Here is a 15,545-nt window from a genome sequence, read left to right on the forward strand (position 1 = left end):
CTCAAGTCTAAAACAGTTGAAACCCCTATCCTATAGCATCTGTAATAAGAATATATAGTTACAGTTCAAGTGCTCAACCAGCTCTAGCCCTTGATGTCAAGCCATCTTGCCTGCAGAGCTCCCCTCCTGTCTGAAAATGTGGTGACAGAAGAGCAGTGCCACCACTCCCCTGCTACCAAATTTCTGGAGCTGTCAGGAGCCTCATGCACCAGATAGCATGGCCTTGCATGCTCCCTCAGGTGCACAGGATGGTGTAGGGTCTGCTCCCAGAGCATGGGACCTAACTGATCACAGGGGCCAGCCAAGGCCACGTGGGGCCTAATCCAGGTGTGTGGGGCTGGGTAGAGGCAGTGCAGCATCTATTTTAACCCATGAACCTGGCCCACCCTGTTCATTTGGCTCACAGGGACAGAAGGTGGGACACTGTTGTAGTTATTCATAAAGCGTGAAACAGATATCATACCCCTGTGAGTACCCAGGAAAGGCTGGTACAAAGCAATATGTGACCAGTCAGGATCTGGATTTGGGGTTATTCATGTTTGTTTGATTTTTTAAATACAAAATAAGATACCTACAGCTACTAACTTGATGCTTGTGAGCCTTGCAAAAAGGCTTCAGGGGCACTTGGATAGAAAAAGTGTGAAGGCTGAACAGACCAGAACGAGGAAGGCATTCCAGGCCTCTGGGGTAGAAAGAGTCTGAGAAAGCACATTTTTATAGAGATAACATCCACCTCTGCTCAAAGGAAAAATTTTAAAAGGAGAGGAATATTAGCAGAAGTGGAAGTCAGTTGTAATTTTCACATACACAGGTGTGGCTCATACACAGCAAAATTATGGTTTCCTCTGAGAGGTAACTTACCTCTCTCATACTAGATTTATCTAAAGTTTATTATTGCCACAGACATCAAGACATGGGATCTTGTGTTGTTTTAACAAAATCATAGGGGGAAGGTGCAAGGGGATTTGCAATAAATAAATAAATCCAAGCGTGGGTTATACCTGTCTACACTCATAGGCATCTAGAAAGGAAGCCATCAACTACAAAATGAGAGAGATACAGGACACACATCTCTCAAGTAACCTACATATGCCAAATGTCAAACCTAATTATGAAAAACTGACAAGAGTTCTGTATTTTTGCATTTAGCTTGTTGCCTGTTGGTAGTGACAGAATTCCCCCAGTTTTGATATAAATAAAAACAGAGAGAAAAGCACAATAAGACTTGAAAAGAATGAAGATCTGTGTTAAGGACTAATGGGTTCCATACTCAAAAGTAACTTGAGGGGTCTGGGTCCCCAGGAGCATCAACACACTGCTCAGTTACTCAAACACCAAGAAAGCATTTAAAAGGTGTCCACAGTGTTCTTTCGCCTTATACCCTCAAGGCAATCCGAAATATGCCTTGATTTTATACATATCTGAATATTTGTTATTTAAATCAATAAAAAGCTGAATTAAAATAAAAGCTCTCTTAGAGAAGAAGCAAGCACAAAAAATTTCAATCCAAAAAGGTAAGTTTTCCCCTGAGAAGTTATAAATACCTGAACATGTATTTAAACAAATATATAAAATCCCTCCTATATCAACACGAGTGCATTTGCATGCACTCCCCCAATCCACTATGATGTCAACTTTATTCGGCTTATATAATAAAAGTACGGGGAATTCGGTACAAGTATGCAATTAAATCATCCTCTTGGCATGTGTGATTGACTTAAAAACGTGGTGTATGAAAAAAATCATAACATTTTGAAGGACTAAGTTATGAATTACAAAGTATTTTATGCTCTGTAAGCCTTTAAATCAAAAGCTCAGCAAGGCAGTTTGCAATATATAATGTAAATTAGCCAAATAAACTGAATGCTTGATTAACCAAGTACCATATTTATCCAAATCCAAGACCATTTTAAATTTAAGATGACTCCTCACTAATTAGACTCTAAACATGTAAAATGATAACATATGCATTTTTCATTTCTAGAATGTAATTGTTGAAGGGCTGTCTTAAATTCTTCCTCCCTACTGTTATGGCAAGGAAAGCAGCAGCGAGGTCAAGAGGCCAGATCCATGCCCTTTGCCACCTCTTGCCCTCCCTGCCTGCCCCCCACCCTTTACCTGTGCCTGCTCCCCGGTGCCCGTCCTGCCCCTCGCCCCCCTCACCAGGTGATTACCTCTGCATGCCCCTCGCCATGAGCCTCCTTCACTGCCATACAAGCCAGCCTGGCCCAGTTTGCCTTGGGCCTGGAGCCAAATCCAGAGTTGGGCAGCTGACTGCCCCAGGTCCATTCTTGAAACTAAGACAAGACTTTTTTCTTCCCATATTGACTGGGAAGAAAACTTCATCTTGGATTCAAGTAAATACAGTAGTTCAGTTTTAATAGTTTGGCGATTTGAAGTCCTGATGTCTTAACTTGATTTCAAGTATTTTCTAACTAAATTAAAACAAAACCAAGAACACAAAAAACCCAGCCCTTAGCAGAATGCAACTTTTATAAAGGTATAACTGTAGCAATAATACAATTAAGAAAAGCGAAAAAAACGGTCCACAGTATTAAAACAGTGTATATAGAACTAAGTTAGCAGAAAATGTATATCCTGTTACTGATTACAAATTTTAAATGGCTAATTCTAATCAGGTGTAGCAAAAGAGAATACTCAGGGTCAGGAAACATGGAGAAAAATGTTAGGACAGCAGAAAATAGGAATTTAAACTTGTTACTGCATTGTTTCAAATCAGTATATAAAAAACTGCTGAGCAGATACAAATTGTAACAATGTATTAATGAGATATTTAAGAAATTGATGTAGTCAGTAATATATGCAACGTACTCGATGAAATGGAATATATTTCATATCTTCCCTGTGATTCCTGGCATAGTCCCACAGATAATAATCTAGAAGAACTGCATTGATCTTTTCATTCATGTTCTGTCCCTTCTTGTTATAAAGTTCCAGTAGGTGATCACAAATTAATTCACAACACCAAACAGAACAGCCTCGAATCTCTACCTCTTGCTTATCTCCGGACTGCAACAGGACTCCTGCGGGATACAGTATATAGCACTCAAATTAATGTTTAGTGGAATAAAAGACAGAACTCTCAGAATGTACTAAAACAGGGGTAAGCAACCTCTGGCACAGGTGCCAGAGCATGGCACACAAAGGCATTTTGCTTGGCATGTGTGCCTTGGGGCACATAGCGGGGAAAGGGATGGGGCTGCGATGCCACAATAAGGATTTGGCCCCTTGTGGCTTCCCTGCCATCTGCTCTTGGCCCATCAACTTCTTACAAGTTGAGGTTGTGGGTGTTTTTGGGACTCTGCTGAAAAATGTTAATGACCCCTGTACTAAACTCTCTCTGTAACATAGGTATGCTTAGTTTAACACAGGTTTCAGATTTAATATATCATACTATAAGCCAAAAATATCAAGCCCATGTGTTTTCTATGTATATTTATGAGTTGCTAAATTGTCTGTCTTGCATCCAATCAAGAATCCAGCCTATTTATTTTTTAGGAGCAGAGGGGAGGGCAGGTAGAGGTGCTTTGCAATTCATCCATACGAAAAACATGCAATCTTAACAAAAAAAAAAAATCACCGTGTATCCAAACAGAGTACAGAATATGTAGTTTTGTGAGTATTAATCCAGTTCTTATAAAGAAATACAGGGCACTGACAGATGTGAACCCCCCCCCCCCCCCCCAAAAAAAAAAACAAAACCAAAAAATAAATCCAAACAAAACACCCAAATGAACCCCAGTGCTTTATGAGAAGAGGAAGCATGTTAGTTTGACCCGGCTCCAAAGCATCTGTATAGATTGGGTGCTTCAGAGGGACTTTTTGGCACTTTTATATAGATTCAATCAGCTGTTAGATAAAGCATCAAAAGTCCCACTGAAGTGCCCAATCTATACAGACGTTGGGCGAGCTGGGTCAAACTAACATGATGCCTCTTCTGGACATGCTCTATGTTCAGTGCAGGGGTGCACCACGCTGAAAGTAAAGCACTGTTTGGTTTTTCAGGTCTGTAAGCAGCCACATTGACTAACATAAAGCTCTTTTAATCTAAGAAGTTCCTATTATTAAAAAGCTGATCTTGAAAATCAAGATTGCATTCTGTGCCCAAAACCAGGAATATAAATAGTCCCAGTACTTTGATGCCTCTATGAAGTACAATATATCATATCCAGATTGTCAGGCTGAGAACTTATTTGCCTGGAAGACCTGCTCATAGAGAAGAAATATAAGCACAAGAACTGCACCCTCCCCCCCTCCCAAAAAACAAAAAAAAACAACCCAAAAAGGTTAGAAGACTGGGAGCTGTTTGCTTTTAAATTAGTGATTAAGGAGAACATAGCGATAAATGAACTAATTTTTATAATGCATGATGTGTCCTAGAATGCATTCATCTTAGGGTGTGGACACATGTAAGAATCAAAGCATTCCTAAAACATCACGGATTGGGAACCAGTTCACAACTGTTACAGGTGACAGGTACAACAATTTTAGGCATTCAAGTGCTGTAGCTCCAACATCAGGGGTTGGGAGTATGTATCCATTCCAGCATTCCTTGCTGCAGGTAACTGGGGGAAGTATTTGCACCCATGCTGTGGGGGGTCAGAGATAGTGGGTAACATCTTTTACTTCTCTGCTCCAGCCTCTCTCCAAAGTATGAGTTCAATTAATTTTAAGAGCTTCCAATACGCTTACCTGACTTGGGGTGGCCAAGGGGAGAATGGCAGATGGTAAATGCTCGGACCTACACGCTTGGGTTCCCAAGGTCGGGGGGGGAGTGGGAGGAGGCAGGGGGGAAGGAGGCAGGCGTATGATGATGAGGGGCCTCTGTTGAGTAAGGAGTAAGAATATACCTGGTTGTTAGAAAGAGCTTTTGCTGAATAAACAGTTCAAGCAAGCTCACTGATAAAGTGCCAATGAAAGGGGAAAAAAGGCAGGAGGGAAAAGAGTGGAGGAGGCTGTGTACCAGAGGAACCAGTTGCAGCAGGGGTACTGGGGGGTGAGGAACAATGAAGTATGGGCTTCTTGGAACACAGACCTGTGTCATGGTGCGCTTGGTCCCCCCACAGGTAACACTGAAGTGCTATACTGTGAACTGCTTAAACACAAAAAACCCCAAACAAACAAAAACCACCTCAAAAAGTGACAACCCCCCAAAGAAAAATCCCACACACCCCAAACGAAAAAAAATTACAAAAAACCTACCAAAAGCCCCAAGCAAAAAACAAAACCCCCGAACAAAAACCCCACATGAAAAAAAACCCCAAAATATTCCTCCCAAATCCTCAAAAACCAAAAGAGTCTAAAGCCCCCCACCCCCAAAAAATACTCAAATAAACCAAAAAATCCTTGATTTTCCAAGTGCACTTTTGAACTGTTCCAGGAAGCTTTAACCAGTTTAACAGATTTGTGCATCTGTCACTTTCAGGTTAAAACTGCATTTAAACTACTTGGAGTGTTAAATGCAAGCAGACCTGGACAGGTTAGACAAGTGGGCAGAAAACAACAGAATGCAGTTCAACAAGGAGAAATGCAAAGTGCTGCACCTAGGGAGGAAAAATGTCCAGCACACCTACAGCCTAGGGAATGACCTGCTGGGTGGCACGGAAGTGGAAAGGGATCTTGGAGTCCTAGTGGACTCCAAGATGAACATGAGTCGGCAGCGTGACGAAGCCATCAGAAAAGCCAATGGCACTTTATCGTGCATCAGCAGATCCATGACGAATAGGTCCAAGGAGGTGATACTTCCCCTCTATCGGGCGCTGGTCAGACCGCAGTTGGAGTACTGCATGCAATTCTGGGCACCGCAATTCAAGAGGGATGCGGATAACCTGGAGAGGGTCCAGAGAAGGGCCACTCGTATGGTTAAGGGCCTGCAGACCAAGCCCTACGAGGAGAGACTAGAGAAACCGGACCTTTTCAGCCTCTGCAAGAGAAGGTTGAGAGGCGACCTTGTGGCTGCCTGTAAGTTCATCACGGGGGCACAGAAGGGAATTGGTATTTATTTCACCAAGGCGCCCCCGGGGGTTACAAGAAATAATGGCCAGAAGCTAGCAGAGAGCAGATTTAGATTGGACATTAGGAAGAACTTCTTCACAGTTCAAGTGGCCAAGGTCTGGAACAGGCTCCCAAAGGAGGTGGTGCTCTCCCCTACCCTGGGGGTCTTCAAGAGGAGGTTAGATAAGCATCTAGCTGGGGTCATCTAGACCCAGCACTCTTTCCTGCCTATGCAGGGGGTCGGACTCGATGATCTATTGAGGTCCCTTCCGGCCCTAACATCTATGAATCTATGTATCCATGCCCTTACTTGTATGTGAAGATTATTGCAGAGATGAGCTGACAATCAAATTGCCAAAATTCAGCACAGAAAGAGCAAAGCCAAAGAAAGCTACTTATATATATATAACATACTTATTATATAAAGAACTAGCTGAGGTGAATTTCATTTCTACTTTTAGTTGCTCACAGTTAACATAATAAACCCACAAAAAACCCTTGATAAGCTAAAGAATATCAAACAACCACAGGAGGCCAGCTCTATTTATTATAGTTAAGTGTGTAGCCATATAATGGAAAAAGCTCATATTACATATTAGGCTAAATGTAACTAACCTAATCTGTGAACACACACAAAGAACTGCTACAAAGGACATTCCTTTAGTATAATGGATAAGATAGGAGGATCTGTACAGTAACTCTAGAGAAATTGCTTCCACAACTTTCAGAGCTTCACTTTCCACACACATATTTACATCAAAACTAACAAGGGGGGCTTTATATTTCTAAACTGCTATTCTTTTTTCCCCTCAACATAGCATAAGAACTGCTTACAATTCACTGCAGCTCAGCAGTTCTCTCTACCCTTCTTGCATTTCATCTGAATTCATGAAGAAAGTTGGTGACACTTGATTAGGCAGCTATCATTTTGCTAAGAATGGAACTGTGGGTGATACCACCAGCCCTAAAGAGGTTGAGTATTCAACTGGTTTATAAGAGTACTTTATTAGCATTTAGTCAAGAACAGCTTAACCCACACGAAAATGACAAGCGGGTCTTTTTCATTTGCATCATCCCTCAAGCATGTGGTTTCTATTCCTCTCCTCATTCATGTATAAATACCAGAAGTCTACATTATATGGGAGAGAGGGGAAAGAAATCTCTCATGCCACCTACATAGAGATGAATCATCTCTACACTACAAAATTAGCCTTTGGGAACACTGAGAGACAAAAAATACTTGATGTAACAAGAGTATTGCAAACCTTCATGGAGTTTCCTCATTAATTCATCAGAATATCTCATTGCTCCAAGGTGAACAAGGACTTGAGGAATCCTATAGTCAGCAAATATAGTTAAACTAGAAATGTCATTGAAACAGCCATCTTCCTTGCCCTCCAATACACTCCACGTATCAGCCACAAGTATCTGTGCCCGTTTATAAAAGGACACCTTTTTATCCTAAACAAGAAGAAAACAAATATTTAGGACCTGACAACTGCAGAGATTTCCATTTGTTAAAGGAAATGCAAGTAATCAGAATGCTTGCTCAGTTAAGGACTAGTTAAACTGCTGACAGAAAAAGCAACTTAGTATACAGTAAAATAAAATCGTTAAAGAAATAAACACCAATTTTGTATGAAAAAGAAAATCTAATCAGACCATTGCTAGAACAAGTTCAATACTTTGCCTGTAACACTGAGAAAGTTGCACCTTTTGCTTAGCTGAGGCCTACAACAGACAAAAATACCACTGATAATACTGTAAAGGGAACAATAGACAAAAATCAAAAGACACTCCTTTTTGCCTTGCAATTCCCTTTTAAGAGCATAAGGAAGATAGGGTACCATGATTTCAGTTATTTGTAATTTGAGGAACAAATTGTTTTTCAAGCAATACATTTTATAGAGCAAATGCTTATAACACTAGTGGCTTGTCTTTGTTTCAGAAAGTTCCCTAAGAGATTCAGGACAGGTAAGTCTATTTGGGTCAATTTTTTAAATGGTCTGTGTGACACTAATATAAATGTTTATTTTATCATTTTGTTTGCTTTTGTTATTTGGAGTTATTGGGGAAATTTCATTTGTTTTCAGATTTCCCACTCCCCATCTCATTTTCTGCTCTCTCCTGACCCTGTACTGAAGTCGGAGACCTGCTTTGTGATAGCTTGGTGTGCTGTCATGGAAACAGCATTGATAATTTTAACACTGTTACTGTGGCCTCCTGTACAAGCATTGATTTTGTTTCAACAGAGGTGTAAATTTGATCCATAGCACTTCATCCACCTTCATAACATGCAGCTTGCCTAGTGAAATCAGAGATAGGCTCTGCATCACTGCAACAGGCTCTTTGACTGTGCAAATGTTTATAGTCTGGGATCACTACGTGGGTTAGATTTCCATTCTGGAGTTTACTGCTGCTTTTAATGAGTCTTGCATTATAAAGCACTCAGTGTCATCCTGTGGAGGTGACGTAAATGCGTTTTGTCATTATGGAGATAAGAAACATATTCTATTAATCACTTTACTAGAAGGTATTTAATCTTTTGATCATAAAATATATTTGCTTTAAGAAAAAAGAATATGCTTTGAACTTTGTTTTGAACAAACTCAGAAGTTCAGAGACTAGTACCAGTGGACTTTTGAATGATGTTTCCTACAGATATGAAATCTTACTTCTTTGTAGGAAATCGCAAGGGAATTAAATAATGCCACCTACTGAAAACAAGCTGGAAAAAAAAAAATCTACAGTTAGTTATAAATACCATTCAGGCATTTTGCTGGCCCAGGTTCTCTTTGGTTCCTTTATAGCACACATGCTGTCATTTTCACTTCATGGTTTCCAAGGAAAATATCTTGAAAAAAACACTATGACCATGGGTTGTACCCATCAACCCTAATGTTAGTGCAGGCCTTTTGGAAATTATAATGTGACTGCTGAGTACTTGTGTAAATGACTAAAACACAGCTGCTGATGCCCAATATAGAACACGCTAGTACAGACAAAGTCTAGAGTAGACTGAAGATATAAGCAAAAGAAGAAGAAAATTGGCTAGACCTAATTTCCTTCACAGCAGCTCTTTCCTTTCAGGCACTGTCTTAATCTGCTGCTATCCCACAAAAGAAAGATCTATTGTGCAGAAGCATAATATTTTGAATTAACTCTGTTTGCATTCATTAATGTAATAACCACTGAAATCAACAGGAGTCAAGGGGCAGATTGCCAGCAGCTGAAGAAGAAATGTGTTTTTTCTTATGTGCTTGTATGGAGTTTAGGGCAACAGAGTTCTGATCCAATTGGGAACTATGGCCATTACTGCAATACAGCTAATAAATAAGAGCAAGAAGAGTGAAGGAGGAAAAAACAAACACGGGAAAAAAAAACCCATGGAGAAGCATGTTTTTTTTTGTGGATATGATTTACTTATCCAGGCATGAAATAAAGTCAGCTTGTATTGGGCTTCAAGGATAAGAAAGATCTATAAAAGAAAGTGATTGGTTCTCTAGGATTAGCTTTGTAGACGAAGCTAACTCAGTTTCACTCCATCATAAAATTAGAAAGATATTATAATTTTTTAAAATTATAGACAAGGTTCTATATTAACATTACTATTTACCAGGTGCAATTTAAAGTCTGATTTGCTTTTCATTACAAACACTTTTGGCCTTTTACTAATCTGACAGAAATACCAATAAAAACAAACAGTTGATTTCACTGTGGCTTCCAGTCTGCTTCATACTTTCTGGTACATTTGCAATTGTACAATACAGTAGTATTTGGATTGCAAACCCCAAAGGAGACTGCGTATATGTTGAGCAACAAACTTGTTAGCAATGAAATCCTAAAAATACATGTTCATGGAATGTAGATTACATAGGAGATTTTATTTCTTGTTTTTCTAAAAGTCCTTAATTTGAGTAAAGGAAATTGGCCAGATCATCTATATAAAAGGAGAAGTTTCTATAGGTAATCTAATCTAAACAGTACTTCTTGGGATAGCCAAGCAATTAAAGAGCAAGCACTTTTAAAATGAAAAATTCTGTAACAGAAACAACTTACCTGAAATATAGCCTCATCTCTATAAGAAGGAACATTTTCTACTATTAAACGTAGTAGTTTTTGAGCACTTTTCTGACTCATTTTAACACAGGTAAGGTAAGAGCCTCCAAACTTCTCAAGCAGAACTGTCCCACTTTCATTTAGCACACGGTGTCTCTCTTCAATCAAAGGCATAGGGACTTCTGTGTCAGAGCGAAATACATGCTTAACCTGCTCAAGTGTCATGGTGGCATAATAGGAGGCACTGGTAATAGGTATTCCTTCAAAGTAAAAGAGGGAGAAAAAAGCCGTTTAGAACTTCAAAGTCTCTGTCAAGCTCCAATTTAATAATGCACTAAATACAGAAGTTTATATTAAGTTGTAGACTAAAAAAACAGTTAATGGATTCATAAGATAAAAATCAAATACTCTGAGAAGAGTTAAATTTTAAATGGAGACATACATGTAAGTCCTTACATATGTAAATAGCACTTAATCTTTTAGCTTACAGTTCCCAATAGACATCATGGCTGTATCTTTCCTCCCTTTAATTCCCCACTCCCCACCCCAGGTCTTTGAGGTTTTCTTTAAATACTAGGCCAGGCAAATCATTTGAAGCCCATACTTTAACACCTAAGGGCTAGATGGTTAGAAGTTTTACCTTTTTTATGTACATGTTCTTTTTGGTCATAGTATTTACATACAAATACACGATGATGTCTTCAGAACATGCAGCTGCATCTACAGAGATTCTTTAGCAATACACTCACCATTAGTCTTGTGCTGGTGAAAACGATTAGCAACCACAACTGTGCTAGTGTGTAATCACTAGCACAAACCAAGCAAAAGTGCTTTCTTATGATTTCTAGACCTTCAGTAACATGGGAGAATTTCCATAATAAGGGAGAATTTCTTAAGATTGTCACTGAATAAGGCTTACTTGTTAACCACAGAAATAAATTATTAGCTGAATGTGAGAAGCAAGGATATTTGCAGGTGATAAGATGACTGAATTGCATTCAAAAGCTTCTCTAAGTTTATTCCAACTATGCACTTGGTCTAATAAAAGGTATCTCCTACAAAAATCCTTGCATCTCACAAATTTCCTGGACCATCATGGCTACAATATTGTTCTAACACTAATCATTTTTTCTAAAGTACATGGGAAAGGTTAGTTAATGGGTAGCAGGGAGGGGAGGGGGCAGGGAGATAGAAATAGCTTCATCTTTCCAACTGTTGATTTCCTGTAAAAAAAAAGAGTATTATCAGAGGCCCATTAGTTATAGCGAGTCCTGAACCCTCACCCCTTTTTGCTGTGCTGGATGTGTCACTATGCTCCAGATCCCAGAAGCAGTTCAGTCTGAATTACAATGATTTGCATGCAAGAAGCAGACTGTGAGAGAGTTTCAAGCAGTTGAGAAGCACAGGCCAGTCATCACACCCAGTACTAATAAGGTGGCCCCAGGAAAAACCAATGGTCACAGGCCATAACTCAGTTTCCCTGCTCCCTATTCAATCAAGAGATCATCGTCTCAGAGAAATGGGCAGGAGTAAACATTTGAACCTGATCTGTATAAACCTCCCCCACACAAAAAGTTTTAAGTTTGGAAGTCTGGAACTTGCCTCAAACCATGAGGATGGATTTGGAGGGCCCTGAGACCTCTCCACTCAGTTGTGAGTATGTCTGCATAGTCTCTGCTGCTCTCGGTAATGTTGCCCGTTTGCTAATAGCCCAACAAACTGGTGCACAGTCCAGAGGAACTTGCTTTGGCCTCTCTTGTACTTCTCTGGATCAAATGAAAGCCCCCAGAAACATCCTGTGTGTACCATTAGATCACTTAATAATGAAGTAACTCACATGGGGCGGCCTGTACAACCAAGGACTCAATTTGAAGTTGATTTTGAGTTACACACACACACACACACACACACACACACACACACACACACATACAAAATATTATGGTAGGCCCCTGCTGCATGTTACATTTATTACTCAGTTTACTGGAAAACTGTGCAATCTATTTAGACTGGCCACATGTGCAATATAATCATCACACAACAAACTAGTGAATTGTGTAAGAAATTTAGGCCAGCCACAAGTGCAAAGTAATTCTGACACAATTAACTGGTGAACCTTGCAATAAAATTTAGGTTAGCCACACATGCAAAGTAATTTTCACACCACACAATAAAGTGGTGAACCGTGCAATTCATTTACGCCAGTCACATGCAAAATAATTCTTCACACAATGAAGCAGTGAATTGCACAACACAGACAGGCTGCATGTGCAAAGTAATCACCACACAATGAACTGGTGAATGGTGCAATTAATTTAAACCAGCCACAGGTACAAAGTAATCACCACACAATGAACTGGCGAATCATGCAATAAATTTAAGACAGCCACACATGCAAAGTAAATTCTCACGCAAGTTGCTGGTGAGTCGTGCAATAAATCTAGAGCATCCACACGTATAAAGTAATTGTCACACAGTGAACTTGGGAACTGCGCAATAACTTTAAGTCAGCCACAAACAACAAGTAAATTCCTAAACACAATTCACTGGCAAGTTGCACAATACATTTAGAGCAGCACATTTTGTTTTGTATTGATTACTTTGCACTAAGTGGTGAGTCACACAATCAATTTAAGCCAGCCACATGTGCCAAGTGATTCCTCACACCATAAGAGTGACTAGCCCACTCTGAAGAGCGCCAACCTGTGGGAAATCTGGGGCTTGACAACACGGGACAGACAGCCAGGCTAGAGCAGGTTTCCACCCAGGAATGTGGCAACCACCAGCCTGGAGACCACCTCCTTGCATGCAAGAGAGCTGAGGCCAGGAGGTGGAGAGAACACGCACCATCATCGAGGGCTCTGTTGACAGCGGCACAGAGGGACCAGTAGCCAGTGTACATCTTGCCCTTGTACTTGATGGCGCAGCCCTGCCCCTTGTACTCCGCCCAGAAGGAGAAGTTGAGCGTGTCCACAAGGAACACCCAGCCCAGCGCCTCCTCGCTTGCCGTCCGCGGGTGCAGCTCGTGCAGCGCCTTCCAGGCGGCCAGGCCAAAGGCCGGCTCTGCAACGCAGTCAAAGAGGAACTCGGCCGCCTTCCTTGTGCCCGCCTCGTCCACACGCACGTCCACGCTGTGGGCTGCGATGAGCCGGGCAGACTCCTTTGGACACAGGGTGGCTTGCATGGCTGCAGGGGGGAGGAAAGCAGAGGCCTCTTTTTATAATGTCTCCTTTCAGACCCTGCGGGCTGCCTGCTTCATTTGATCTGGTTGCTGGCATAGCTAGACATGTCATTGCTTGTTTTACTTTGCTGGCCAGACTGGTCGTGGCAGCCGCAAAGCCTCACTGCAGCCGCTCAGAAACAGGCTTTAACGCCTGCGACCCTCACCTCCCCGTCCCCCTCACCTGCCGTGCCTCCAGCCCGGGGCAGCACGAATGCCGAACCAGGAAGCCACCTCCTCCCGGCACTGCCCCCCACAGCCAATCACCAAGAGCCTCATTTGTAAAGAGGCGCGTCACCGAGCGCGAGGATGTCCCTCCGGCTAGCCCAACGGCACATGCGCCGAGCACAATACCCCCGCCGCCCCCCCGGGTGGGGCAAGCGTGAGGCGGCCCATGGCCTCGCAGGCAGCGGGGACAGGGCTGAAGAGGCGGCGGCGGCAGTTAGAAAACGACCTTGCAATGAGCTACCGGGGAGTTGCTGGCGAAGCCGTTTCAGGCCGGGACGCGGGGGAGGCTTGCTCCGCCGGCAGGTCGGCTCAGGGTAGCCCGGTGGGGCGCCAGGCTGCAGTGCAGCAGCGTCGGGCGGGAAAGCGGCACTTCCGGGGGTGCGGCACAAAGCCAAAGGGAATCTATATACAAGGGGCCGTGTTCAGCTGCCCAAGGAATGGCGGAGGTTGGAGCCAGTGCTGGGTGCATAGAAAATGTCTTCTGCAACGTTTCAGCTGAAATGCGGGGATAGGATTGACCTTAAGCACGCGGAGGGAGTCATTTTACAAGCAGTCTTTTCAGTCAGATATTAATGAGGGCCCAGCATAAGGCTTCAAGGATACGCCCCATAACTAGAAACGAGAAATGTATTTCTCTGGAAAGCAGCTTGTGTGATCCAACCTATGGATTTGATTATAGGGCACGTTACATTTCCAACCCTGACCAACACACTGCCATTTACTAGTGGTGTTACAGGTCCCTGACTCTGAGGCCAGAAAGGAAAAAAGAAAAAAAAAACAAACCAACCCGATGCCATTCTTTTTTACATGCACTCCATTATTTTCAGACAGTGAAAATCTGTACTTTGTGGGATTGTTGGTTGCAGCTGTGTTGGTCTAAGGATATAGGCAGACAAAATTATTTGGGCAGATGTGCTTATCTTTTATTAGGCCAACTAAATAGCTGGAGCAGTTCTGCTCCAACTACCTGAAGCAAAGACTGGGCAGGGCTTAGTACACATTTTCTTTTCAGGGGGAAACCCAAGCTCCTTGCTTCTCTTTTAAGACTTCTCTAGAACAGGAACTTATTGGATAGCATTTAATAAAATGCTATGACTAAAAAACCCCAGGTATATTAAAAGGTACAGCAACTTCCAAGCACCCAGCCCCTTTCGTTGTTGTGGAATGCTGCATAGGGCACAGCTTTTTGAAAACAGAGAAATGTGAAAGTGTTTTCCTTTTTGGAGTGTTTCTATCTGTGGACTGAGAGTCAGAATAAAAATCCACTCAAACTGGAACCATCACATCCAGTTGTGCACAGAGTTTTTTTCCAATAATTTTTTATTTAGGAAGTGAAATTAAAATGTATTAACTATAAATACAAATGCCAAGATATTACAGGAGATATCCAGAGGTACTTAATAATTTCTGAATTTCTCATAAGTATTTCCTATGTAATTCAACATACAACAGGAAACAATACAAGTGTGTCATGTAGATTTGTATACAATGAAAAACAAGTTACAGTTACAGAGTTAGACACCGTCAAATTGCCAATTATCAAAAACGTCTACCTCATACAATTGCAAGACTGGAAAACAATTAGAATTTATTTATCAGGAGACACACCAACTTTCATCTCTTTAGAATTGTTATTTGGCTTAAGCAAGGCTGCCAACTAGATGTACTTGATCATTGTAACTCACTGAAATCAGTTTTGAAAGATTTTATTCATATGCTGTCGCCACTATAAATGTGCTGCAATCAAATAAGTATGGGCAAACAGAAAAAAACAAACCTCAGACAACGGTTTTGCAAGTGCTACAATTTCCTCTCAGGTAGCAAAGCACTGAGTTATAGTTTTCACCAATACTTTTCATTTGCCAAAATATTTAAGTTTGTCTATATCAAAGAGCAGAAAAGCAAGCTTAACAGCAGTGTTTTGGTTATGACTTGTGGGGATGGGGGGGGAAGAAAAGGGTGCATCAGCCTCAGATACTACTTTATCCATATCCTTAAAAAAAAGAAAAAAGACAACCAAGAA

General features: G+C 41.4%; 1 protein-coding gene across 6 annotated transcripts; it reads right to left on the reverse strand.

Annotated features, from left to right (window-relative positions):
* Positions 1-2,475: 2,475 nt before the first annotated feature.
* QNG1 (Q-nucleotide N-glycosylase 1) lies at positions 2,476-13,873 on the reverse strand. 6 transcript variants are annotated; one of them, XM_019478221.2, is made up of 5 exons: positions 13,764-13,873; positions 12,922-13,260; positions 10,075-10,334; positions 7,281-7,476; positions 2,476-3,044 (listed from the first exon to the last, which is right to left on the reverse strand). In XM_019478221.2, exons 2-5 carry the CDS (start codon positions 13,256-13,258, stop codon positions 2,812-2,814), a joined length of 1,026 nt encoding a protein of 341 aa, XP_019333766.1. In that variant the 5' UTR covers positions 13,259-13,260; positions 13,764-13,873; the 3' UTR covers positions 2,476-2,811. The 6 variants fall into 6 exon arrangements, with proteins under 6 accessions (XP_019333766.1, XP_019333765.1, XP_006263791.3 ...); XM_019478220.2 differs by having other exon boundaries at positions 13,749-13,873; XM_006263729.4 differs by lacking the exon at positions 13,764-13,873 and adding an exon at positions 13,479-13,583.
* Between the last annotated feature and the right edge of the window lie 1,672 nt (positions 13,874-15,545).

This window comes from Alligator mississippiensis, chromosome 3 (assembly GCF_030867095.1).
Source record: "Alligator mississippiensis isolate rAllMis1 chromosome 3, rAllMis1, whole genome shotgun sequence".
NCBI classification, from domain to species: domain Eukaryota; kingdom Metazoa; phylum Chordata; order Crocodylia; family Alligatoridae; genus Alligator; species Alligator mississippiensis.